The 26,997-nt window shown below is 43.6% G+C and overlaps 2 protein-coding genes, 1 long non-coding RNA gene and 2 other non-coding genes across 6 annotated transcripts; all 5 read right to left on the bottom strand.

Moving 5' to 3' along the window:
* Positions 1 to 1,183: 1,183 nt before the first annotated feature.
* Positions 1,184 to 11,173, bottom strand: TTC5 (tetratricopeptide repeat domain 5). Its single transcript, XM_054995572.1, has 10 exons — positions 11,103 to 11,173; positions 8,123 to 8,255; positions 6,738 to 6,949; positions 6,319 to 6,469; positions 6,127 to 6,218; positions 5,755 to 5,811; positions 5,030 to 5,176; positions 4,717 to 4,931; positions 2,706 to 2,853; positions 1,184 to 2,269 (listed from the first exon to the last, which is right to left on the bottom strand). The coding sequence occupies exons 1-10, from the start codon at positions 11,148 to 11,150 to the stop codon at positions 2,150 to 2,152; spliced, it is 1,323 nt and encodes a 440-aa protein (XP_054851547.1). The 5' UTR covers positions 11,151 to 11,173; the 3' UTR covers positions 1,184 to 2,149.
* Positions 11,174 to 12,799: 1,626 nt separating this feature from the next.
* Positions 12,800 to 17,837, bottom strand: CCNB1IP1 (cyclin B1 interacting protein 1). The gene is made up of 3 exons (XM_054995610.1): positions 17,541 to 17,837; positions 14,154 to 14,487; positions 12,800 to 13,463 (listed from the first exon to the last, which is right to left on the bottom strand). The coding sequence occupies exons 1-3, from the start codon at positions 17,835 to 17,837 to the stop codon at positions 13,264 to 13,266; spliced, it is 831 nt and encodes a 276-aa protein (XP_054851585.1). The 3' UTR covers positions 12,800 to 13,263.
* Positions 17,838 to 22,706: 4,869 nt separating this feature from the next.
* On the bottom strand, positions 22,707 to 26,519 carry LOC129340188 (uncharacterized). 2 transcript variants are annotated; one of them, XR_008598001.1, is made up of 5 exons: positions 26,434 to 26,519; positions 25,002 to 25,118; positions 24,273 to 24,423; positions 23,026 to 23,461; positions 22,707 to 22,889 (listed from the first exon to the last, which is right to left on the bottom strand). It is a non-coding gene; the product is annotated as an uncharacterized LOC129340188 (long non-coding RNA). The 2 variants fall into 2 exon arrangements; XR_008598002.1 differs by having other exon boundaries at positions 24,273 to 24,382.
* On the bottom strand, positions 23,040 to 23,188 carry LOC129340762 (small nucleolar RNA SNORA79). The gene has a single exon (XR_008598065.1). It is a non-coding gene; the product is annotated as a small nucleolar RNA SNORA79 (small nucleolar RNA).
* LOC129340766 (small nucleolar RNA SNORD126) lies at positions 24,099 to 24,176 on the bottom strand. The gene has a single exon (XR_008598069.1). It is a non-coding gene; the product is annotated as a small nucleolar RNA SNORD126 (small nucleolar RNA).
* Positions 26,520 to 26,997: the final 478 nt, after the last annotated feature.

The raw sequence follows: 26,997 nt of genomic DNA, 5'->3' as shown, positions 1-26,997 counted from the left end.
GCAGTGCGGACCATGGGAAGCAGAAGTCTTCCCAGCAAAGCCCTCTATCCTGGCAGGACAACATCTGAGATCTATACAAGGGCTGGCCAGCTTCTATATCCTTAGGGGGCCACTCCATCCTCCAATGCCAAAACAGAGTTTGTCTCTCACACTGAGCCCCCTACAAATGGCCAGCCTCCACGATAAAACCAGAGCCATCCAGAAGGGTTTTCCAATTAAGGAGCACGTCCCCTCAGACAGCTTTATAAATGAGGTCACTTGCACACTCTTACATAGTCAAAGAGAGACTTGTTCACATTCAACAACTTCCCGACATTTTCCCTCTCCCTTTTTCTTATCAGTGAAACTATGGGCAATTTTTTTTAACCCTTAAAATTTGGTAGGGCCACCAGAGGCCAAATAAAATAGCCAAGGAAAGGGAGGGGGGAGAGAGATCACATACACAGGCCATTAATTGCTCATCCCCATTCTATGACAATAAACGGGGAAGTCTCCCAAAATACCAAGAGGCAGGCCAGCCCTGCTCAACCTTGATCTCTGGTCTCAAAGCAAGTATCTCTCTTGCACTCTACCCAAACACTCATTCTTAACAGGAGCTGTACAGGCTCCTGGGGAAGGAGGCATTCAGAACTTTAAAGAGCAAACAGGGGATATTCAGGGTTCTAGGCAGCTCTTTTCCCCTGCTTCTGACAGCCAGGAGAACTGTTTTATACTGCTCAGCCCACTTTGAAGATTTCTCACCCAGTCCTTTCCAAAAGCAGTCCACAGAAAATAAGAACCAAAAGAAACATTAAGAAGTGGGCTATCAGCCATCAGGCAAAGGGGTCTTATGAAGTGTATGTCTAATATCTGTGTAGCTCTTACAGAGGAATATTTATGATACATACATATAGATCTGTGTAGCATATGTCATAAATATTCCTCTATAAATAAAGTTGCCTTCTCTATAGTATTGTTTGTATGTCCTAAGTTTTTACTTGTAGCTTGAGGGGAATTCAATGATAATGTTGCGTGTTGGGTGGGTAGTGCAGGATTAAAAGTTAAGAACCACTGTCCTAGTCTCTCTCACAGGGCTGTTACAGAGATGAAATTCAACGGTGCATCTTAAACCTACCCTTGACCTACTTGTAAACGCAATATTGTGTCCTTCTTTGTTTCTGGAATCCAGACAGAAGACTCTATGTGAAGGGCAAAGAACAAATGTTTATTGCCTAGCGGGAAAAGTCTGGAAAATGTATATTTTAAAAAAATCTTACAAAAGCAAACTCAAACTTTGCCAAATAAATACAGGTTATCTCCTATATATATATATATATACACACATACATACACACACACACAGAGACACACACACAGACACAACAGACCTTGAGCAAATAGGATTTACAAGACTTCGATCCCAAGGAACTTGAGAGCCCAAACCCAACTGAAACTGGAGTGAGCAACTGGCCTCTGATAGAATAAAGACAAAAATGGTGTCAGGAAAAGTGGGAGAAGTCTGAGGGCCAACGTGGCTTCAGGGAAACAGACATTGGATCTCCAATGTGTGGTCTACCCTTTAAAAATTGCTGCCATTTTCCCCAATCAAAACCATCATGACTCTCCTTCCCCCAAGTAGGGATAAAAGAGAGGCCAGTTGTTTTCCCTTCTAGGAAGTTTGATAAGAGAAATCGTACAGGAGGGGAAATAGGGGTTTCTTTTTTAAGGACTACATCAAAGTCAGCCCTGGCTTTTAAGGCTCAACTAAAACAATTGGGGATCTGATGGTAGATCTTCAACATCACACGTAGGATGACTCCAACAGGAGAACAGATGTGGAGGGAAATTAAAAGTCCCCTCTTCCTTTTTGCCCTCTCACTGATTGAGCTCAGTTTTGTTAAAACAGTGCAATAAAGCACATTCGGGTGTCTGCAGAAATGGAATTGTTTAGAAGAGCCAAACAAAGCTAACTCCCAGTTTGAGCGCATGCACAGGCCATATTTCCCTTATTCCCACCTCTTCCATTCAGCTTCCATGCCCAAGCAAAAGATAAAACCAGCCCAACCTTCCTAGGTCACAGTTCTTCTAGATCTGATGAGAACCGCCCAATAAAGGCCAGAGGCCAAGCTTTGCTGGATGGGGGATGCGCTCCCTTGCCTCCCACCTCTCGTCATTCACTCTGGGCCTGGTAAGCCACAGTCGCAGCAGCTTGGCTCTGGGATCCCTGCATCTTGCCATTCACCACCAACAACAGAGGGGTCTCCACGCGGATGCTCGAGAAAGTGAAACTCTGGAAAGGAGAAAGAAAAAGGGGGAAAGACTGGGTAGGGAATTCAGTCAAATTATGGCCTGCTCCCTCTGAGCCCTAACAGTCACTGCACTGTGAAACAGGAATGGGACTTCTACATTTTTTCACCACTGAAACAGAGTTGTAAAATCATCCACTAAAAGCAAGACTAGAAGCATGCAGGCTATTTCTAGTTTGCAAAAGCTCTTTCCAGGGAACAGTCTTCCCCAGCAATAATTGACCTGTAGGTGTCACAGCACATATAGGGAGTAAATGGCAAACTCTGCATTGTTCCCTCTTGCTTTAACAGCCTCTTGTTGCCAATACTTTTACATTCAAGGAATTCCATTCAGCCTGCCACAACGTTGAGATGCGATTCATGGTACATAGTGGAGCGTGGAAAGGAAGGATGTGGAAGGAGAGGGTGACCTCCGCTCACCTTGCCTTGGTGCTGGATGTGATGGTGCCGAAGATAAGGCTCAGGAATAGCCACCGAGTCCCCAATGAGGACCCCCCAGCTTTGTGCCATGTTGTAAATGGTAACAGCAAAACAGGACCCCTCAGAAGAGTCCATCAAGCCAAAAGTGCTGCCCAAAAACAGGAAGGACAAGAAGCATCAAGATACATCAGTGAGAGTTAGTGGCTAGACAGGCCAGCAGAAAGAACAGGCACTTGCACAACCAAATACAACAATTAATCGATGACACTGGGTGAGGGTTTTGTTGTTGTTTAACTAAATGGATTCCTAAAAAATGGTTTTTCCTTTTAACTGGATCATTTGTTGAGCCCTTATTTGAGTAAAGGCTGAATACAAATATTTTAAACAAGGAATGAATAAAAATGCAAGTGGCTGGTTGCAACTTATCAATCTCTAAGACTGGACATTGTACTTCTTTACAGGCACTGTGACCCCCAAAACTCAGGCAAAAATGTCCTGTTATAAAATCCATCCATCTACCCAAGTCAAACATCAAGGATAGCAAGGATTCTAGGTAGATTGTCCCTGTTGGAACTGCCTTTCCTGGAGCTTCGCCAAAACCCTAGCATATTTCAGAATCAACATTAGCATTGGTATTGTAACTCACTCTACGTTGGGCCGCCATTGAGATTGACCCAGAAACTGCAACTGGTTCAGAATGCAGCGTCCTTACGGGGACTCCAGTCAGGGCACATGTATAACCTGGGCTGCGCCAGCTGCATTGACTCCCGGTTGAATTCCGGATCACGTTCAAGGTTTTGGATCTAATATTTAAAGCCCTTAGTGGACTGGGACCAACATATCTGCGGGACCGTCTCTCACCATATGTCCCCCAGAAGGCATTTTGTTCAGCTGATCAACATCTGCTGGTGATTCCTGGCCCTAAGGATGGTCACCTGGCCTCAACCGGGGCCACAGCCTTTTTGGCTCTGGCACTGGCCTTGGGGATTGCACTCTCTCCAGAGACCCGGCAGGCCTCTAAAACGGAGATGTTCTGCCCGGCATATGGTGATGGTGGAGGTGTGGGCAGGCTTTCCTGCTGGCCTTCTTGCTGTGCTTTTGCACGACCCCTCTGCCCCTGCTGGTTAGATCTCGGCAGATCTCCCTGCATCTAACCCCACAGCGACTGAGAGGTAATTGGTGAATTTGTATGTTGAATGTTATTATCTTGGAGTAATTTTTGAATTTGTAATTTCTTGTTCTCATAGTGGATTTTATGACGTATTTATTGTGCTTATATATTTTATTCCTGTATTTTATGTGATTACGGTTGTTGTGACCTGCCCTAAGCCTGCTTGTGGGGATGGCAGGCTAGAAGACTAATAAATCAAATCAAATCTTCCTTTTTTTTAAGTAAAGATTCAAGGAGTGAGGAAGGGAACTATCGGTGGAGCCTCTTGACAGCCGCACAGCATCTCTGCTGTGTTTCCATCTCCTCCTGGCCTGCAGACATAAAGGCTGGCGAAGGCCAGAGACGTGAGCTCTTGGAGGACAGACAAAGGGCTGCTGGCCGTTCATCTGTGGTTTGCTACCTGGTGGCCCACAACAACCAGCTGCGTGAGGAAAGACCTGCCCAGCATAGAACTCTTTTTGTCTGTGTCAGTGCTAATCTTATTTAAGTTGAGCAATTTAGTGTGGAAATTTCTGTAAACCAGTTTGGGTCCCTTGGGAGAAAAGTAAGATTTGAGCCCAGCAGCACCTTAAAGATGAACAAAATTTATGGAATATAAACTTTTGAGAGCCGGGAGACGAGTTGCACAGAAATGTTTAAATAATAATAATTCATGGCTGCTTAGAATTAAGCATAGATATGTAGCGGGGTGGTTGTGTAAAGTTAGAACTTTATACTATTTTAAAAAAATATTACTACATGCCCTAGGCCTTCATGTTACGGCAGGAAATAAGCCCTAAAAAGGAGGCCAAAATAAAGCTAAGCATACAGGGAAAGATGGGGGAATTGATGGACACTCACAAAGGCACCTTCTCCTCTGTAGTCAAGCTGAACAGAACTTTTCCCAGCACCACAGAGCCTGTGTTAACCCCAACCCTCAGGGTACTGAGGGGCCGGTGCTCCAGTTCCACCTTCTGACCCGAGGGGCCCTGGTAACGGCCATCCCCACAGGGGCCCAACTGAGAAGGGCGCAGGCTTCCCAGCATGCTTTGCAGCTTCTTCCCTTTCACCTTTCCCTACAGGGAAAGAGCAGCAGGGTTAGTCAGTGTGGCTGAGGGGACACATGCAAGGCTGAGGAAGGGGGCAAGGGAGTCAAGTCTTGTGGCCGCAATACTTTATTTTCAAGGAGACCGGTGAGCCGCTCCAGGAAATCAACCAGCTGCTGCTCCCGCTGACGTGGTTCTGACCAAGCTGGGTCGAGGGCCGCAGCCCGTGCAAAACCCTCCAGAGCTGTTGTGTAGTTTTCTTCATACTTATAGAGCTGCCCGGAAACAACAAAGCACAGGGGGGACAGGTTAGAGGAGAGGAGAAAGTCCCAAAGGAATCAGAATGAGCAGCTCTGTAAACAAGCCGAGGGGGGGGGGGACAATTGCTCAAGGGATCAGAACGCATGGCTCCCATTTCTCATTCAGGGATGGACACATTAGCGTTCTGAAGGGAAGAAGTCCAGCCTGCATATATGTGCCCCCTGTATTCACATCATGTCACCTTGCTTGACCTATGTTTGACATGCCTCCTTACCCATGTCAGAAACCATGCAGCAATTGCAGCGGGTTCTCCCAATCCCCCCCTCTCTCCCGGAGCAGGACTTCTGTTATTATAGGGAAGGCAGAATATAGCAACAGCCAGACTCTCAGCAATCTGACCAGAGGGCAAAAAGGATTAGGAGGGTGGGAACTGCCTATTTGGAGGCCATAGCCATATTTCACTTGAGGCTCACCAACTGCCTTCTTGTCCAACAGCTCATTAGAAAGGCTACCATAGACTTTTCAGAGCCCTTCCGGACAGATTAAAACCCCAATCGGCCACACCCCCTCTCTTCCCATCCTGCTGGCTCACCGTGGCTCGATTAAGATGCAGATCAGGATTACACGATGCAGTGGGGTCCACCTTCTCCTATGGAAAGAGAGCCGAGGGAAAGGCGTGAACACTGATTCCTCTGGGCATGGCAGTTGCAAGCACTTCCTCCAGGGCACAAAAATTAATGTCTGTTATTCTCTCCTATCACAGGGCTTTGGGCAGGTCAATAACAATTTTATGTAGAAAACAGCCCTCTCCACGATCAAACTGAAAACTTTTCTCTACCCTGCAAGAGCAACTCTTTTCATCTCAGCTTTTGGCACCACAGATTCTTCTACAGAGGCCCAACAAGGCCCACCACCCCCTCCTCCCTGGACCACAGCTTCTTCTAAAGCCCGTTCCAGCACCTACTGCTTGTGCATAGGCACTCAGCGCCTGCTGGGAGATCTTGGGATTCTGTCCTGAATTGAAGAACAAGGAGAGGTAGGCATTGCCCAGGACATCTGTGGAAATACAGAGAAAAGGATTACTGTGAAGGCCACCATTCCCTTCTCTTCTCAGAGACTCTCCGGACTGGCTAAAAGGAGCACACGGCAGACTCACACCAGGAGCGGCCGTCACGTACGTCCATCTGCACAGCCAGTTTGGCCTGCCGCACGCTGTTCATGACATTCTGCACATGCTCATCAGCGGAGCTTGTGCGCAGCTGTCGTAGCACCATAGAGAGATTCTGAAGGGAGACCTTGTTTTTGCGCTGCAGAAAAGGTGGGGAGGGGGAAGCAGAATCAGGTTTGGCTAACATTAGGACCCTGCAAAATCTCAGCAAGACCACGAGTCTACTAATTTCTCAAAAGTACTTTTGGGGGGGGGGGATCCCCTGCCACTCAAGAGCAGGGGCACCTCTTTGATCTCCTATAGACTGAAATTTCCTTCAGAAAAACTCAGAAGTAACTCCAGGCAATCAACTCAAACCAAAACCCCACCACCCTTCTTCCCAGAGGGAGGAGCTGTGGGAGACTTACATGGCTCAGGGCTCCAGAGAAGCAGGTATGGGCAGCAGAAATATCACCCTTTTTCCAGTAAACTTCCCCTAACTGATTCCAAGCCTCGACCAGTTCTGGGTCCAACTTGACAGCTTTGGAGAGCAGCTCTTCAGCTTGGGCACTATAATCCGGAGACACATTCAGAGCTTTCCCCCTCAGCATCAGTGTGTGGGCTCGTCCCTGGGGCAGACCTGGCAGAGTGAGGGAGGAAGAGAAGCTCTCTCTGCACTAGCGTTGGATGAAATCCACCCACCGGAGGACAGCAAGGCTTTCTTTAAAGGGAAATTTGGATCTCCGAAGTGGTATGCAATCGTAATTCATGCACACAGCGCATGCCACTACAACACATTCAGACATTTTCCTATGCTTAGACTCACATCCCATGGTATTTAGAAGCCTTCACTAAGTGGCAGAAAATCCTCAGAACTGGGAATTCAAAAACAGTAACGTAGAAGAGTCACACAAGAGTCAACAGGCCTTTAAACTGAGGTGGAGGATGGATAAATATGCTATATACTGAAAAGATATATATAGTATAAATATAGACGTCTTTCAATTTGATTTATTTAATATAATTAGTTGAATTAAGATAATTGGTAGAATACAAAGTATGCTAGATAGTACTGATATTGTTGAGAAGTCAGCACTGAAATACTGCAAAGAAATATATAAGGCAATGATAAGGGTAATAATGATTTTTTTTCTATTTTCCTAAGATGTGGAGTAGAAGTAGATTTGAATTCTGTACATGTTGTTTATTTGAAAATATATCTCAAATATTCTCAAATATTATTCTAACATTTTCAAACATTGCAAGATTTTTGTACTCTGTACTTTGATAACCCTTGTAACACACAGCTCTGCCCCCCCCTTCCTTTTTCTTTTCTGTATGTACCTCCTTTTCTATTTTAAAATAAAAAATAAATTAAAAAAAAGAGTTATCAGGAACTCCAAAACTGTATTTGGGGTAAGGGATATTTGAAAATTAAGAACAAAAGATATGGTAAAGTAGGTCTCAGCTCACACACTTCCTAGTACACAGACGACATCAAATCCTGTTGAAACCAGAAGGAAGCCAACTCTTAAGCATTTTGAGCATGTGGAATGGGTTTGCTTGGTCAAGGCCTGGACTATCTAGGTTCACTCTGTTATCGGCCAGTTTGTGTATCAGCCAATGTAATACAACTTTTGCATGACTTGAATTTTTGAACTACAAACTACAAACAGCATGTTTTGTGTCTCCTATCACCGGGGTTTGTTTTAGCTGACAGTGAAGACTGACCCATGGGACAAATTTAAACAAAGAGAACGAGGAAGAGGTTCGACAGCACATAGGAGGGGGGTAAAGCTTCCATGGGAATTACCTTCTATCGCTTCCATCGCCTGCAGAGTCCTTTCCATCTCTTCCCGTACATCCTGCTGCTTTTTCCCAGCATCCTCAACACTGTGGCTCTCAAAATAATGGTCACGAAAATAGTACAACTGATCAACCAGCTCCTATCAGAAATGCACCAAACAAGGCACATTACCATTAGACAATTGCAGATGCTAACATCTTGCCTATCCTACCCTTTAAAGATGTTGCTGACTTCAGGTATACCTATGTAACTTCTGATTGTACCTGTTTGTTGCACTGGGTTTTATAGTGCCCCACTCAGAGTAGTAAACAAAGTCAGTGTTATTATCCCCATAATACAGCTGTACAGCTGGAACGGAGAGCAGTGGCTTACCCAAGGCTACCTACTGAGCACATGGCAGTGGTGGGATTAGAACCAGCAGAGTGCTGATCCACATCCCAACCAGTTGGGAGTGTCTCACATTCACTCTGCACAAACTGATTACTCTTTACACTGCATCTTGCTTTGAACCATCTCTCTCTTTGTAACGCCTCCCACCACCACCTTTCTGTCGAGTACACAAAGAAGCCTGATGAATATATACCTTATGTATCTGATGAAGTGAGCTCTAACTCACAAGAGCTTACGCCAAAATAAATTTTATTAGTCTTTAAAATGTCTCCAGACTCCTGTTTTATTTACAAGGTAATGTCAGACGCATCTTGCCAACACACAGTCTACTAGCATGGAAAGTGAACATGCTCCATTCTTTTAGAAGGAGCGTAGTAACCAGGAGCATAAACTCTAAGGTCAGATCACTGGCTTATCAGCATGGTGACTCTCAGTGATGGTTCATATAAGTCAGATTAAGAAAAAGAAAAAAAAAATGAGCTAAGAAGGGACATGATAAAGAGCAAATGAAACTATGCACAGTGCACTGAAAGTAGATGTCGGTATCTTTTCCATCTCACTTAAATGCTATAACTTGGGGTCACCCACTGAAATTGATCAAAGGATAACTGAGAAAGTTCGTATCACTGCCTCTCCAGTCTTTTCATTATTCATCACCACTGCCAGAAAGAGCTCAGACACTCCAGCTGCCTAAATAAAGAAAATCCTCACCCTCTAGGACAAAAACCATCAGGCGCAATATGGCTCTGGCTGCTAGTTACCTATCCACCAGTTTTTTTTATTCTTCCATGGAGGTGAAGACAGAATACATGCCTCCCCACAACCACGTTTATCCCTCACAACTACCCTAAGAGGTAGGCTGACTGACCCATGGTCACCCCAAGAATTTTCTAAGTATCTGAATTCCAGGTTCCCTGGAGGTAGCCCAACACTCTTAGCACCACAACACATCAGCTTTTGAGCCAACACACTGCTGGTGAGAAATTCTCTCTCTTTCTCTCTCTCCCCACTACTTTGGTGCCCCCATCATTTACTATGGCTTTTGTTTTCAAAATAATACTTTTTTTCTTAAAGACTACCCAACTTTATTGTAGCATAAGCTTTCGAGAATCACAGTTCTCTTCATCAGATGCACTTTACTATTCGTCAGATGAACTCTTTGTCAGATGGACTCTTTACTATTTTGCTACTACAGACTAACACAGCTAACGCCTCTGGATCTATTTTTTTTCTTGGTTTTCTCTTACTGTGGACTGTCTTGGAAGCCTGTTACTAGGTGGAAAGGTGTCATATAAATACTTTAAATAAACAGGTTTATGGGTGGCAGAGTCATGACAAGCCTATTCTTTACACAGTATATAATTTATGGACTTCACTGTCGCAAGACAGCCAGCATCATCAATGGCTTCAAAGCCAAGCTAGACAAATTCACGGAGGAAAGGACTATCAATGCCTATTGGTCACAATAGCTAAATGGAACCTCTGAATTCAGAGACAACAATAACTAGCTGCCAAGGGAAAACAGCAGGGAAGGCTATGTTGCCTCTGCTTGGGCTTCCTGAAAACATTTGGCTGGTCACAGAATGAAACAGGATGCAGGACGAGATTTATTTACTTCGTTGATACCCCACTTTTCTCCCCAATGGAGACCAAAGCAACTTGCATCTTCACAACAAGCCTGTAAGGTAGGTTAGGTTCAGCATAGATGAGCTGGCTCAAGGTCACTCATGGACCATTCATTTGATCCAACAGGGCCCTTCCTATGTTCTTAATGAGGTATTCGGTTGGAATCATCATCTTACGGCAGGCTAGCAGGACCCAGTTATAGGGAGGAACAGGGATAAGGTAAGTTCTGCAATGTGCTAAGTAAGAAGGGAACAGGGGCACCTGTGCACGTGTCAGGTGCCATTCTGTCACTACCCAACAGCCTCAGTTTAACTAATCCACCTGGAATCAGCAGCTGTTCAGAGGGCTGGCCCTATTAGTTGTCTTGAAACCCAGTTTGACTCCTCATTCTCGATGAATTGGGAAACAAGGGGCTGCGTTTCCAGTACTCAGGAGCAGAGATATTTTTGCCCCATACACGTCCCAGCCTGTCCACCCTGTGGTTCCCAAGCCATAGTTCCTTCACACTCTTTCGCCACACCCTTCCACCGTCTGAGGACTTATGGTTGCCAACCTCCAGGTGTAGCCTGAAGATCTCCAGACCGGAGAAAACAGTTCCCCTGCAGAAAACTGCTCTTTTGAAGGATGGACTCTATGGAATCACAACTCCCTCCCCTGCCCAAACTCTGGCCCCAAAGCTCCAGGAATTTCCCTACCCAGAGTTGGTAACCCTACTTATTGAGATCCAATACAGTGATAAACACCGGGTAAAGCCGAAAGAGAGCTGAGGGAACGGGCTGCATCCTGCACCCACTCTTCTCCTATGTCTCAACGTTCCTGTGTTGGTACGTGTGGATCCTAGAACAGCCAGCACAAAGGAAACGAGCCTCTCTGCTTCGCTGCAAAACCAGCTTGCAGAAATTTGTTGCGGTTAATTTTGATGTCCAGAAATGCACGTTCGCACCACGGAGAGCTCTTTCGCTCACCCCACCTGTACGCTTTGCCGAGCTTGCGAGTTATCTTCTTCTTCCTCAGCCATGATTCTTTCCGACCCTCCTCCTCTTCCTGCAATGCCCTGGCTTGCAACCGCAGGAACCCACAGCACCTGCGAGGACATCTAAAGGTCTGGAGGACACACTACACTCCTGTTGCAAGGGGGAGAATTAATTACAACGGCGGGGGAGAAGTGCGTCGAGCTTTGGAATGATATAATTCCCATCTCCCCCCCCCCCCCCGCTTTCCTTTTTAATAAGTTGTTTTCTGACACAGTTACTTACGTTTGTGAAAAACAAGCACAAACAAGTTGGTTGCCTCGTAAAGGAAAAACGTGTTGTACATGCCCGGAGGCTCTGCTTTCTGAAGTCTCTTTTTGACAGCAAGAGCCAGTTCCTTTCACCAGGCAAAGATCTACTGCTTATGTTCAAAGATGCTTTGTTTGCCCAGGGTAGCTTAATTTTTTCAATCAACTGCTGGTAATCCTAAATCTATTCCCAACATAACCAAACATGGGTATTTAAAGTCAGAGATTGGATAGCCATGAACTGACAAGACAGATCTTTCTACAAATCTGAATCTGAAAACAATAATACATTGTGGGGGCGGGGGGGGGGGCGTTAAAAAAACTCCAGAATGATAGCAGCAGTGCATGTAGCTTTAACAAAAAAAATGCCTTCTCAGTGGCCTTTCCAGAGATTGCTAGGCAACCACGACAGTATCCTCAGCCTTCAAGTCTTGGTTTCTGACAGTAAACAGCAGATCAGGTCAGGGCCAGGCTCTTTCCTGTGGTGTTTGGCTTTTGAGGAAGGATTCATTGGGCTCAGGCCTAGCAGCACACACTGGATGACCTGATAGCACTCTACTTTCCTGACTCACCCAGGATTAGCTGCTTGCTACTGTTCAACAAAAGCGAACCCACAAAATCCAGTGTGGGGTAGTGGTTATAGTTCCAGACAAAGATTTGTGAGACCCAGATTCAAATTACCATTCTGTCATGGAAGCTCACTGGATGACCTTGGGCTAGTCACTTATTTACAAACTAATCTACCTCATAGGGTGGCTGTGAGGATAAAATGGAGAGGAGACTTATGTAAGCAACCCCATATTCTCCACTTTCCCTTCTTCCTTCTTCCTGCCCACTAACCAACTTATCTTTTATCTGCCCCCCATCTTCAGCTCTATTTATTCATTTATACCCTGCCTTTCTCCACAATGGGACCATGTTGAGAATTAGATATATTGATATATAAATACATAATGCATTGATAAAGAACAGAAAAGATAATTTATTTTGCCACATTGCCATAACTGAGATTTGAGTGAATAGGGTTCAAAGATGAATTAAATGAACTGTCAACATAGGAGTGTGATTAAAAGCAGCAACTGTAGCAGCTAGGGCAACAAGAGGCTTAGGGGAAAATTGACCATCTGGCATTTGAAACGAGAACAAAAGTGCTATTCTTTAACAATATGTTCCCCAAATAAGCAAGGATTCTCTTGTCTCCAGAGGCAAAACACTGCTAGTCCATCAGAGAGTTCTAGAAGATGCTTCAATGGCAGAATTTATTTATTTCCAATATTTATTAGCTATATTGTCTTCTAAGTGCTCAAAAGGTTTGTGCCCTTATCTAAAATATAAACCACTTTATAAGCCAGTCTACCTGAAAAGTAGGTACAAATATAACAGATAAAGTAGAAAATGACTTAATTGGAAGAGTTGACAATTATTGCCCAGCAGCAAGAACTAGAATACAGGACTGTATTGCCAAGGAAACATACACAAAAATCAGGGTCAACACATCAGCATTTCCCCCCAAACATCTGTATCTACAAGTGATAAGCAAAACAACTTAATAACCTGATTCTAAACACATTTCACTTTCAAATACAATGAGATTAAGGTCATAGCCGATTTGTGGGGGGGGGGGGCATGAAAATAACTTGGTTAAAACTGAAATATTCATTCTTGCAATCCTCTATGCAGACCCCCTTGCTTTGTGGTTTGCTGTAGCAGAATTTGGTATTGGCATCTGCTGGATTTCTCTTAGGTCCAGTCTATGGTTTCTTGTGAAACTCTCAAGTCCATAAAAAGAGCTTTTGTGCATTGTCTCAAAGTCTTCAGAAAGGCCTAATAAAGTGCCCATATACATTCTAGATTACATTCTCTTAATTTTATAGGCTCTGTTGCCTCCTGGGCAGCGGTCTAGATCATTGCCAGGGGAGTTGAAAGAAAAGAAGCTGTTGCCAGACTCGCCCATTGGTGGAGAGGAAGCAAAGAAGGGTTTGAAATGGAAATCCCCTTCACCATGTTGGCCCTGGTGAGGTGTTGTATCTCCAGGGAACCTGGCAGCATTTCCTAGGACATGCAAGAGAAAGACATGATATTAGGGGCGGGGGAGAGAAGAAAATTAAGCTGTAATCCTAATGACACTTCCCTCAGAGTAAGCCCTACTGAATAGAATGGGACTTATTTCTGAATAGATCTGCTTAGGACAGCTCTCCTTGATCTATAAATAAGGCATCATTAGCTACACTATGTTAACTCACATAATAGTATACGTCTAAAAGCCAAATAAGCCCCCATGTGATTTTTTTTTTAAATCAGCAAGAGGGAGTCACTCAGGGTTAAAGAAGAGGTTTCTACAAGCTTTAAACCCCAAAGATTTCAGAAAAATATTACTGGGGAGGGGATCTAAAAACCAACAAATAGTAACAGTACCATCTGTGCATGCGGAGAAGTTATGACAAAGAGAACATTGTATGGCAACAAAGGAGTGGGGAGAAGACAGGGAAGGAAAAACAACAGAAGGGGTGAGTGAAAATGGCAAGAAAGAGAAAAGTCTGGGCAGGCTGCTGGACCGGGGAAAAGAAGGAAGAAAGATTAGGTGGGAGGACATGGAAGTACAGGGACAGAAGAAGCAGAGATGTCTAAAGGAGGGACTCATGCTTCCCTATGTGGAAAAGGTAATTTCATTTCAGCATTATGCCTTGCAACTGAATATGCTAGAACATGTAAGCTCCCAAGCTGAAAAACCACCATCCTTACCCAAAGGGAAACCAAAGACTGCTGGCTGAGGCATCATTGGGGGTTCATGAGCTGCCTCCTGACTGGCCACAGCAATGTTACGTAAGCGTAGACTGTCATAGAGGCCCTGAAGTTTTTGATACTGACGGTTGCGCTCCATGAGTTTCTCTGAAAGTTCAGTGAATTTCTTTTTGTATTCCTCCAGTACTTTCTTCAGGGAGGAAACCTCACTTTTCATGGATGTCAGCTCCACATCCTTGCTCTGGAGTTGCTGGGTGTACACTTTTTCCATCTGTTTCAGGTGGCCCTCAGCCTTGCTGTAGGTATATTCTTGGTAAAGCCGTTCTTGATGAACCTGTAAAGATAGAAGCAAAGAGCAGAATCATAATGATGTTCTTAAATTTTCGAAAGAGGTCTATTCTACAATGAAACAGTTGCAGGGGAATCTGAAAGCCTGTTCGGCCTTGCCTGCCCTAAATCAACCACCAATATGATCTGGGATCACAGCACAATCTGCTCTATTAGAGTTAGCGTTAATTTATTTTGATACGAGATCAGCTTAAAAGAACAATTTTAAAAGCTATACAACTACCACATACAATAAAAAAAGTTTACATCTCCCATCATGTTCAAACTTTCCAAGATTTCAGTACACATTACAGTAAGAATGTTAATTGTTTGATGACCACTTGTTTTTGTATTACACATGCCATTACACAGAACTTTGCTACATTACAAATGGTTTCTTTACAGGAGTCTGAGAAGTTTACTAGGATCAATGTAATATATTGATTGTGCATGTCATAAGAACGTTGTAATAGCACATGGTCAACTGTTGCTACCTTTCCCATGTTGCAAGGGCAAATCCATTGGAAAGGAAGAATGCAAACATATATCTGCCTTGCAAAAAGGCTGAGAGTAAGGCATTAAAGCAAGCCAGAGTGAAAGTTCTCCGGTGTTTAGTGTCTGCTCTATTACATCAATCCAGTAATTTAAGCAGAAACCAATTATTTCTGTTTTATTTCTTTTAAAAAGCTTGTTTCTAAACCTCATAGCTGTATACTCCGGACACTCTGATCAGGAGATAAACAGCTGTTGGTGGTCCCTGGCCTCAAGGATGCCCGCTTAGCCTCGACCACAGGCAGGGCCTTCTCAGTCCTGGCTCCCACCTGGTGGAACGCTCTGTCTACTGAGACCAGAGCCCGACAAGATCTACTATCTTTTCGCCAGGTCTGTAAGACAGAGCTGTTCCACTAGGCACATGGCTGAGGTCTGGGCCTCCGCTGGCCTGAAACAACAAGGGGTGTATAAAATCTAACCCTCCCTGCGAAGGCTGTCCACTATCCTGTTTTAGTTTGTAAGGCTGACTATATAATTAGAAATATATTTTATTTTAATGATGCTTTTAAATTTTTTATGGAAATGGAATTTTATTGTATTTAATGGGTTGTGATCTGCCCTGAGCCTGCTTGCAGGGAGAGCAAAATAGAAATGTGAAATAAATAAATACTAGATAGGGCACAAGTATTAGTTATTTTTATTTTTACCATAAAAACATAAGACCACCAATGGTCCATCCAGTCCAGCACTGTATCCAACCAGTTGCCCTGGAGGATCAACAAACAGAGCATAGAAACAAAGGTTGATGTTGCCTCCTAGCACAGGTAAGTTTTCCACCTCTAGATGTGGAGGTTCCCTTTAATAATTGTGGCTGGTACTAGCAATGAATTCTACAATTTTATGCCATTTCTCTTCCCATCTCTTCCTTATTTGTTCATAATACACAGGTAAAGTTTTGTAGTAGTAGTAGTAGTATTCTTTATTACAGCACTTAGCCAGTACATTAAAGTTTTGTACAAATATAATTTTTTCTGCATCTGCCACATTTGGTTTTCAGTGGTCTAAATTGAGATATCAAGATATTGGTCTGGGTACTGGGAAATTAAATTCTTGCTGCAATGTGTAAATTTGGCTTTTGTGCAGCAATAATAAATATCTGCTCGGTTTATTCCAAAAACAGGACTTTGAGAACACAGAATCGGAGATTCCTAACTATAATGGGTTGGATCCAAAGATGCATTTCTGCACATAGAAGAGGCATCTTCTACACATTGAAGAGTTATTTTATTCCTCATTCTACAGCACTGTGTTAGGAAAATACAACCAAATCTAAAGTTCAGGAGGAGTCTCATGGCACCTTAAAAGCTAACAAAATTATGGCACATATACACAGCCCCAATGCATGAAAAGTTTGTCCACAGTTGGCAGATACAGATATGAGGCTGGATTCAACCAGCATTTCTGTTGGTGGGAAAAAAGCACCCATTGACCACCCAGAAATGCTATCCTGTGGAGCCTTTTATACAAAAACCATAAAGCTGTAGTAAGGAATAGAGCTGGGCAAGATTGAGAGCCAAACTAGACATGACAGCAGCCACAAGTCCCACCTGTGGATACAGTGCCTTAAAGAAATTTTAAAATGTTGTGCAGGCCTGATCCTGATCGGGTCCACTGTGCAGCAGGCTGAGGCACTTTTATCCCCCTCAAACACACACACACTTCTTTTCAAGTGCCAAAATGGCTGCAGGAGGCACTTGAAATGGCATGGGGAGGGGAAGTGCCTCAGCCCACTGTACGGCAGGCCTGATCCCTCACAACATTTTTAATCACTTTAAAATGGTAGTGGTGTCCTGGGGTGAAACCCATGGATTCCATCATGTCTACTTTGGTCATGAAAAGGTTGGCTGGATCCAACCCACTATTTCTTCAACTATTTCAGAATTTTTAAGTAGCTGAAGATTCAGTTTAAGCAGGCTGTAGTCTACAAAAGCTGATACAATAAAGTTGTTAATCTTTAAAATACCACAAGACTCCTTTTTGTTTGTGCTTCAACAGACAAAATTACCCCTCTGGGATTTAAATCCAAATATGTTTATCTGCTTGCCCAATAATATGCGCAATTTCTCTGCAAAGAGAAGCATGAAAATAAACTATCACACCTACCTATCTTAGCAGTGTGTAAACGCACGCATAAACTCTTGTGCACACATTTGCAAAACAGCTCTAGCAACTATTTTCCTTCCAATCATAGTTCTTTGGAGCCAACCCATAGGCCTGAGAAGAAAGAATCAGTGAGTAAATGATAATGTTGTGCATAAGATGCTGGGTTTGTTCTCAGACAAGCTTTAGTTCACACCAGAGATTTCTTTGAGAAACTCCAATTAATACATCTAAGAATAGTCACAGAACTGGCATGTTCACCTTGAAGTCTTTGTGCCAGCTTTTCAAACAGTAGTGCATGCACACTCTCAAACTATGTTAATCCTCCAATTATTTTGAAAATACATCCTTTTCCTTATATTGAAATACTAGTTTTTTGGAGATTCATTCAAACCATGGTGACCTTACCTGGTACGTCCAGAAGGCCAGAGCCCTAGAGCTGATGTCTAGAATAATCTCTGGACGCAGTCCGGCGAGGACCATTGCTTTATATTCTTCAGAAGGATTCAGTTCTGTCCGAACAATATCTAACTTGCCGGAGAGGGCACTGTTGCAAGCAGGGCAGACTGCTGGTGAACGACTGAACTCTCCACTGCCATGTTGGTCACAGAAGATATGTGAGCAGGCTGTGACCCATGCATAGCCTGAAAGTTTGACTCTGCATTTGCGGTAATTGCAGAGAAGCATATCCTCGCAGACAGACATGTTGATGAGCCAATGAAAAAGATTTGCAAGTGCTTTCTGAAGGACAGGAATCTAGGATTAACCATGCACCTAAGGGATGAAGGAAATATTAATTCCGAGTTTTGCAAATTTGTTCTTAAGATTTTTGATACATGGAGGAGAGGAATAAACATATTCAGAAAAAGTCCAGGAGATTTGGGTTCCTGTGACTATGGCTTGGCTTGTAAATTCAGAGACCAGTCTCTAAAAAGCAATTTACCTCATAGTGACAGGATTAATATGAAAGTGAATGTAATAAACACTGCAGAGTGCTTGGCAAATTAAAAATATTATCTACATATCGAATAGTTTACTATTATTTTCAAAATATCAAGTGCAAGCAAATGTGATATAGTGATTAGAGTATTAGACCACAATTTGTGAGATTCAAGTTCAAATGCTCATTCTGCCATGATGCTGATTGTCCATGGGCTGGTTACATTCTCAGCCTACCATACCTCACAGAGTTGTAAAGAGAATAAAATGGGAAAGGAAGACAAATCTATCACCCAGAGAAAGGGCAGTTCAACGTCTTTATGCAGACCTGTTTGTAAAAGCTAGGAGGGGACATAACAGAAAAAAAGGAGAGACATTTTAGCTCAAACGGTAGAAAATAAAGAGTTGTCTCTGGTAAACAGGGATAGTGGGATGTATTTACACATTAAACAATCATATAACCTCCATTTTGTACGAACTCGAGGGATTCTTTGGCTTGCTAACTTCCGTGTGTGGCCTAGAGATCTCCCAGAATTACAACTGATCCCCTGACTACAGAGATCAGTTCCCCTGGAGGAAATAGCCGCTTTGAAGGATGGACTGGATGGCATCATAATCCCGAGGTACCTCCCCAAACCCTGCCCTCCACAAATTTCCAGAAATTTCCAAATCCTATGCTTAAAAGAGCAACAAATGTAAAACTTCCACTTCCCTCATTCAAAGCACAGCCATAGTTACCTCTGTACTGTACCACTGAAGCTGCATTGTAATTGGGGTTGCCAACTCTGGATTGGTAAATTCCTGAAGATTTAGGGGGCAGGCCTTGGGGATACTGAAGTTTAAGAAAGGGAGGAACCACAGTGGGATATAATACCCAGAGTCCGCCCTCCAAAAGCAGCCATTTCCTCCAGGGGAACGGATCTTTGTAGTCTGGAGATAGGCTATAATGAGGGCTGTCAGCCTCCAGGTGGCGGCTGGAGATCTTCCCACAATTACAACTGGTCTTCAGACCACAGAGATAAATTCCCCTGGAGAAAATGGCTGCGTTGGAGGGTGGACTCTATAGCATTCTACCCTACTAAGGTGCCTCCTCTCCTCAACCCCTACCCTCTCCAGGTTCCTCCACCAAAATCTCCAGAAATTTCCCAACTTGCAGCTGGCAACCCTAAATTGATTCAGATCTCCAGGCTCCACCTGGAGGCTGGCAACCCTAGTCGTAATATTACCTTGGCCAGCATTATAGTACCTTAAAATCTGTTCCAAGAGGCAGAAATTTAATTAGTGCAGCTTTTGAGAAATGGAGAAGTCAGTTATGGGGAGAAATTTCATCATTTGCACTTCAGCCTATCAATCATCAGTTAAAGGCATAGGGGGACCCCCCCCCCCCATGTAACTTTATTATATTTTTTAAAGTTATACATATTTATATCCTGCCGTTTTTATGCCTGGTAGCAACGTGGGGGAACAGAAAGACCCCCCCCCCCAATGTAAATTTCTTGTATGTTAAAAACAGTTATTTGTATTTACACCCTTTTTCTGCCTGTTACCAATATGTATTTACACTCCTTCATAACTCTAACGAAAGATACGTGAGCTTGTGAGGAAGGAAGTGTAGAAAGAAAATAGCACGTCCCTCTCACACATTTCTCTAAAAAAAAAACCCAATACGTGTCCAGAAAAGGCGGGAACTGGAAAGGGAGAGGAGCTTTGTTGCACCGCTTCCCGCCAGTTTACCCCCTCACCCACCCCCAACTCGTGTCAGTCAACTGTCGGAGTTCGCGCCGGTTCCCCTCAGCTTTTCAAATTTTCCCGCGCTTTCTTTTCACCTCCCCCTAACGTTTCGTCTGAGGCGCAAAAAAGCAATGAGGGAGGGGGAGAACCCATGCCGGACCGTACCACTAGCAATACGCAGTCAAGGAACTAAATCACTGAACTGTGTCATTCCCCGTCCCCCGCTCTCTTGGGGGTCTCATTTCTTCACACAATTCCTCTACTCCAGATGAAATACTGTTCTTCTGTGGCACGCTTCTAAAACGGCCGCTGAAAAGTCAGCCAGAAAAATGGTTGGATCCAAATTGGGATTTAAGTCCCGTCCTAGGGTTTAGCTTGCTTCAAGCGACTACATCGACGCGTTAAAGCCATTTTTGCCACCGAGGCCACTTAAATTCAGAAGATATGGCCCCAGCTTTCTGGCTGGATGCTGACAGAAAATGTAATGATGCAAGCAGAGGAAAGAAAGTTGCTAGAGTTAAGAAACATCAATGAAGTCTTAATTTGAAGGCAGTTTTCATTTTTCCACATCAACATCCTTTGCCATCAAACAGGGTTGCCAACAGTCTGGAGGGAAATGTTCTATCCCTTTCAAAAAAATTTGATGTATGAGAATAGGCAGAGTTGAAGCAAGGGGTGAATATATCCTATGAAACCTCTATTAAAGGGGCAAATCATTTTTTCCTCTGGGCTGTTCGCAACCGTTTACAACTGGTGCCAAGATTACATTTCTCATGAAAATGTTTTGCACTTTTTTGTGCTAACAAATGCATGTGGAAATAGTAAGGGGATCCCCAGGTATGCAAATTTAAACTAAGCTAAAAACTCTTAAGACACCCATTTGCTTAATGTCTTACTTTTATAGCTACCTTCTAAGTGACTTAACATTTACTATCTTTTGGGGACTCTTGCTTGCTAAATTTCAGCATGTGGAAAACAGCTGCAATGGTGAAAGACTGTTTTGCAACACCAAACATTTGCAGAGTTCTTCCAAGTCAAGGTCAACTAAACACTTAAGAAGTCACCATCATTCTATCTCAGCAGGCATATAGTATTTTTCAGAAGCTATGGGACTTTCCCAGTTCTGCATACTGGACTTTTAAGGTTGTCTTTTAGGCATGCTGCTGGACAGAGATGTTGTTCCTTCAGGAACACACACATGCAAACACAATGAAAGCCTGCAGTTTCAAATACTCACTTGTACAGAAGAATGTTTGACCACCCTGCTGTTGCCTTGGCCCAGGGCAGCTGTTCAGATCTCAAAGGATCCGTTTAGACCACCAACATCCGGAGAGGCTGAAAGGGGCACAGCCCCTGAGCATTTCTCATTTTAGTTTCAGCTCAAAACTAACCTATTCGGCAACATTTACATGAGTTTGTTTCACCCAGATATGAGCCCCATTTTGCACAAAACTTGTTTCAGCAGCCTTCATTTTTGTCTACTCTCCCAATGGTAGGCTCAGAGCGGAGTAACAACCAGGTTAAAAAACATTTAAAAAATACATAAAACAGTTCATAGAATGATAAAATTCCATTCATGTAACAGTAAAACTCAAGATGTTGGTCCCCAAAAGATGGCCTGCCCAATTAACATTCAAGGGGTAGGAGGTGGAGAGAGTAACCAGTCTGATTGAAAGCCTAAACCAGGACCCCCAAACATATTAAATGTAGCACTTAGGAATTTTGAGGACAAGTGGGTCTTACAATCAAACTGTTGCCACAGGGGCTGTCCAGTCACAAAATATTGACTCTTCAATGTGGGCAGCCATTTTTGAATACTTAATATAGAGATGATGCTGGGTTTTTCTGAAGCATGTCCTACCCTATATGGTGGAATAAAACCCTGACATTTTGCTTTAGGTGAGGAAATGGCCCTGAGATACATTGGTGGACACTGCGACTGCTCTAAACACCAAGGATGCTCTCAACAAGAGGACTAGGTAGCTATAGAGTAGGGATTGTATTTAACAAGCCAGATTCCAGCCTGCAATTACGTTTACCTGCAATTTGCTGCCTTGATCACATGCTTCTACTCTTGCCATTGTAAGTGCTGCATTTTAAGGAGCCCTGGTTATGGAAGCTCTGAATTAAACTCCAAATTGACACCGGAAGTATGTATGCAAGCACCCTGTGTCATCTGTAAAGCACATTCTAAACCAGGATCAAACAATACTGTGGAAGAAAACCTGCAATTTAAGGAAGAGCTCATATTTCAATGGTATGGAATTTGAAGTTTCTAATTTTCTAAACCTTGAATCATTTATTTGTGGGTGGAATTTAAGTAGTTACCACCTTTTTATTCCAATCATGAACAAATCTAACTTGATATAACGTGACTTGAGACTCAGTGTAGTAGTTGAGTGTGGGACTAAGACCTGGGCAAGCCAGGTTCGAATCCTCACTTTGCCACAGAAGCTCACTGGGTGGCCTTAGGCCAGACCCACACGCTCCATCTAACCTACCTCACAGTGCTGTTGTGAGGATAAAATGGAGAAGAGAATGATGGAGCCTGCTCTGGATACATATAAATGATGTAAAACAATGGGAATACAGCCACTTAGCAAATAATGCTAAGTAAATAACTTAGTTTGCAACGAAGTCACAGCTCACACCTGATTAAAAACCAATCACATGGGAAGTTGGCTTGTACAGTCAGAATGTCGATCTACTGAAGTCAATACTGCCTATTCTGAATGGCTCTCTAAGGTCACAGGAGGAGATATTTCACAGCAACTGTAACTTGATTTTTTTTTTAAACCAGAGATGCCAGGGACAGTACCTGGGACCTTCTGCAGATGTATAATTCCAAAGCAATGCCCTTTTCAAAGAAATGCTCAACACCATCCCAATAAGGACTCAAGTCTTAAACAAATATCAAGCCACAACTTTATTCAGGCAGAAACAGGTGACCACTCAAAAATCAAAGGAAATTCTAAGAATCCACCATCTTGTTTTCAGACATGGCAGAATCCCTGTCTTCTGTACAGGCGCTTTTCCCAGAAGTAACAGGAGATGGCCATTTGTGCCTTGAACTCCAACTTCAATTCCCTGTGGAAAAAGAAATTTAGCAAAGTTAGAGATGAGCACAGCAGCACTATGAAAAAATAAATATTCCAAAACCCATGTAAAAAGAATATGCCAGACGGAACAGCCTCCTATACCTCAGACTGTCTAAGTCTCTAACCTGTGTTCATTTCAGAATGTGAGACTCCGCAAAATTCAGAAAAGAGCCATGGGACAGCCAAACCCGTCCCTGACTCCCCTGAGTGAAGAAAAGCCACTTTTAATATACGATGACACAAAAACCCACTGCCCAAGGCTTGTGACAGTGAAAGGAACGGTCATCGGGAACTGTTACATTTAAAACTTTTACCAGGCAGCCTTTCACAATCATACAACAAGCCCAACCTTTCCACAGCTCTTTCTCCATTTAAAACCAGCGATCTCAACAGGGCACCCACCGGTGTTATTACCTGGTGCTTACTTGCTCCTTTAGCCGTCTACCATTCCTCTTTCCCCAGGAAATGACATGCCCGCAGAACAGTCACAAGGGAAGCAGAAAACACAGGAGGAAAGAACCGCCTCTGTTGCTTGCACTCATCTTTTCAAAAGCATTATCCCTATAATAACCAAGAAGAGCATCACTCAGTTAGCAGTTAACCTTCACATAACTTTTAACTGCTGGTTACAATGAAAATTGGTTGTTTATCCAGATGTGAAAAGAGGGTCTCATTCCTATTTCTACAAGAATGACTAGGCTTCTCACAGGAAACTTTCAATACAGAATCTGGTGCTATATCATGAATTTTTAATCTTATTCTCAAGATCGGGGGGGGGGGGAGCTAGCTGAAACATGCATGTTCATCACATGTAAGGGGCACTTCTAACGTAGAAGGAAACTTTTCTATTCCCAGAACCTCATTGGTGCTCATGCTCAGCAACGAAGGGCGAAGAACCATGTCTTGGTACAGCAGGCAGCTCAAAGAGGAATTTTGTGTAATTCTGTTTCAATTAAAAATATTTCTTAAGCTAGTCGTTTTCGAAGCAACTCCAATATGTCATTTGTGGTAGCCCTTTTTCTCTTGGACTGATTAGATAAGATGCTGTTCTGTTGCAATAGCTTAGCATGCAGTTACCTATGTGGAAATCAGACACTGCAAAAATATCCCCGAAATCAGACACTGCAAAAATATCCCCGAAGTTCATTAGCACACAACTCCATCCATTAATTTTGTGGACTTATCCATTGTGCCTAGGAATCTGCTCAGTGCATGTGCATAATCAGGGTTAATCAGGTGAAACACGGACAGAACATGCAGTTCATCATGGCAGACTCACCAAAAATATTCTTCACTCCTAACCAACAATTGGGGGGGGGGGGGGCTCAAAGCAACCAAAGCACAAGAATTTGAAGTCAAGAAAAAGCCATACCTTTGTTTCACTGATCATCTAAGGCATCCAATTCCTGTAACCAGTCTGGAAATCCTGGTCCTTTTGAAGATTTACTCAGTACATCTTGTGCAGCTGTTCACTTTAGAATACTGTGAAGGGGAGAAAAATCTGATATATCATCTGCAAGGAGCTAAAAACAGAACAAGGAATTGTTTGGACATACAGAGAAGCCAGTATATGCTAAAAACTAGCATCACAAAACACTGAAATGATTTTTCCATCATAACTAGTTTTATTCTAGATCCAAGAATGCTATGATTTATTCAGAAATTTGACACATGAAACTGCCTTGTACTGAATCAGACTACTGGCCCATCAAGATCATTATCGCCTACTCGGACTGGCAGCAGCTCTCAAATCTTTCACAACAATGACTTCCTGGTGCTTTGAACTGGAGGTGCCAGGGGTTGAACATCAGGCCTTCTGAATGCCAAGCAGATGCTCTGCCACTACGTCTCGGCCCCTGTCTAATTACAACAACAAAGAAGAAACTCCTAATAAAAATAAGAAATCTTGTAGCACTCCGTCAGAAAAAAAAGCATGCTGTTAAAAAGTGTACTATGTTCTTCTCCATTAACATTTAAGTTCACACACTTATTTAATTGCATTTATTTCCCCCATACCGAATAAAAGTTCTTGAGGATGTGCTAAATGCAGGAGCTACAACTTCCGTCATTCTTGCAGAACACACCCTCAGTTAATCCTTACCTAAAAGCACGTAGAATAAGTTTGCTTAAAATGTACACCTAACCGGTGTTTTCCATAAGCTACAGCACTGCCTTGATGTGAAGGCCTCGAATAGCGCACCTCCATTTTTCCTTCAGTCTGTTGAGCAAAAGACACACGGAAAATATTAGCAGAATACACAAGCCACTTTTCATGCATGTACTTCATTAGATACAGAAACTCTTGAGGCTTGAAAGCAGAATACCAAACATTTTACTACATATACTTCTAGTTTAAGGGCTGCCCCCCCCAAACCAAAGTGCTTATTTTTTATTTTATTTCATTTATACCTCACTTTCCTCCCCAATGAGGACTCATCATTCTCCTTTCCTTCACTTTAGCCTCACAACAACCCTGTGAGGTAGGGTAGGCTGAGAACGTGACTGGCCCATGATCACTCAACAAGCTTCTATGGCAGAGCAGAGATTCAAACCTGGGTGGCCCAGATCCTAGTCCAACACTCTAACCACTACACAAGTATCTCACACTGGTTAGTGTCGGGCTAGGATCCGGGAAACTCAGGGTCGAATCTGCACTCTGCCATGGAAGCTTGCTTGGTGACTCTGAGCCAGGCACGGTCTCTCAGCCTCACCTACTTCACAGGGCTGTGAGGACAAAAATGGAGGAGAGGCGAAGGGTGGAAGGCCACTCTAGATCCTCATTAGGGAGGAAGTAGGGGGGAAAAGGAATAAACACCAGAGAATCTGGCGTTTCTAACTAAAGCGCAATCATTGCTGTTGAACAGGAGCAGAAAATAAAGAGAATCCACTTAAAACTTTCATGGGTGAAGCATCCTAGGTAGCAAGGCTGAAGTCTGCCCCGCCCCACCCCGCCCCGTCCGCGAACCGTAGTTTTACTAAAGACCAACTCGTTCACGGCTTGTTAACCCACCCACCCCTCCCCCGGCATAGTATCAGGCTGGGATTCCCAACGATTCCCCATAATGCCATCGTGCATCAATGCACATTCCCTGTAGTAGCAGACCAATTAAACCTGCCCAGAAAAACTCTGACCACCCCAGCATGTCCAGTGTCCTGCCCCAAGAAAAGCTACCGGGGAGGGGTAGCTTTTCTTGCCCCCATTCTTTCCGCAGCACACAGAAATTAAACTTAAGTAAAAACACGCCCAGAAACAGTGGTAACTGCGTAGCCTTCAATCTGAGCATTGCCCGCGGCGCTTTCTACACCGTGGAAGGCGAAACACAGAGACCACGTGCAAGGCCGCGAAGAACAAGCTGAACTTAAAAGGTCATTCATCTGGATGGGGAAACCCCGCGTGAAATCCCACACAGCTAAGCAAACTGGCTTGAGCAACGCGGTTGCAACACTGCGAGGCCCAAATTCTAGCCAAACAATCCCGACTTCGCTTGCGAAGCATCCCAGAAGGAGCCCGAGAACGGATGGCGAAAACTCACCGGAGATTAGCGATGGATTCCTTTGCAGAAAAGGAGGAACCTGGACACACGGCCACGCCAACAACCCTGGCAAGAGAAAGAGGAAGGGGATGGGCGGAGCAGGAAACACTGCCGGCGTGTGCTACAATTGGCAGAGGAGACACGTCAATCATTCTTTTCTTGCTGCAAACAGGGGGCGGCGGTGTTCTGGTCGCTGGCTGCACGTATTTGCGGGCTGCTGTAGGACTGTGAAGTGCCAAGCAGCGTTATTGATTCCTCTGAATTAAAAGAGGAACGAATTAATGCATTAAGATCATGTACAGAATCAAATCGAGCTCTTTGAATATAACCGAACTACTTATATTTCTTAATGCTTAATAATGTGTGGTCAACAAATAGCTGATTCTTAAGAGAAAGTTATCTGTGCTGGAAGTAGCTCCAGAGGAGTTAGCCGTGTTAGTCTGTAGTAGCAAAATCAAAAAGAGTCCAGTAGCACCTTTAAGACTAACCAGTTTTATTGTAGCATAAGCTTTCGAGAATCAAGTTCTCTTCGTCAGATGCCTGATCCAAATTGGGCAGATACAT

Source organism: Eublepharis macularius, chromosome 12, assembly GCF_028583425.1.
Source record: "Eublepharis macularius isolate TG4126 chromosome 12, MPM_Emac_v1.0, whole genome shotgun sequence".
In the NCBI taxonomy this organism is placed as follows: domain Eukaryota; kingdom Metazoa; phylum Chordata; class Lepidosauria; order Squamata; family Eublepharidae; genus Eublepharis; species Eublepharis macularius.
Note: the sequence above shows the minus strand (reverse complement) of the source record. Positions and strands in the feature narration are given on the sequence as shown.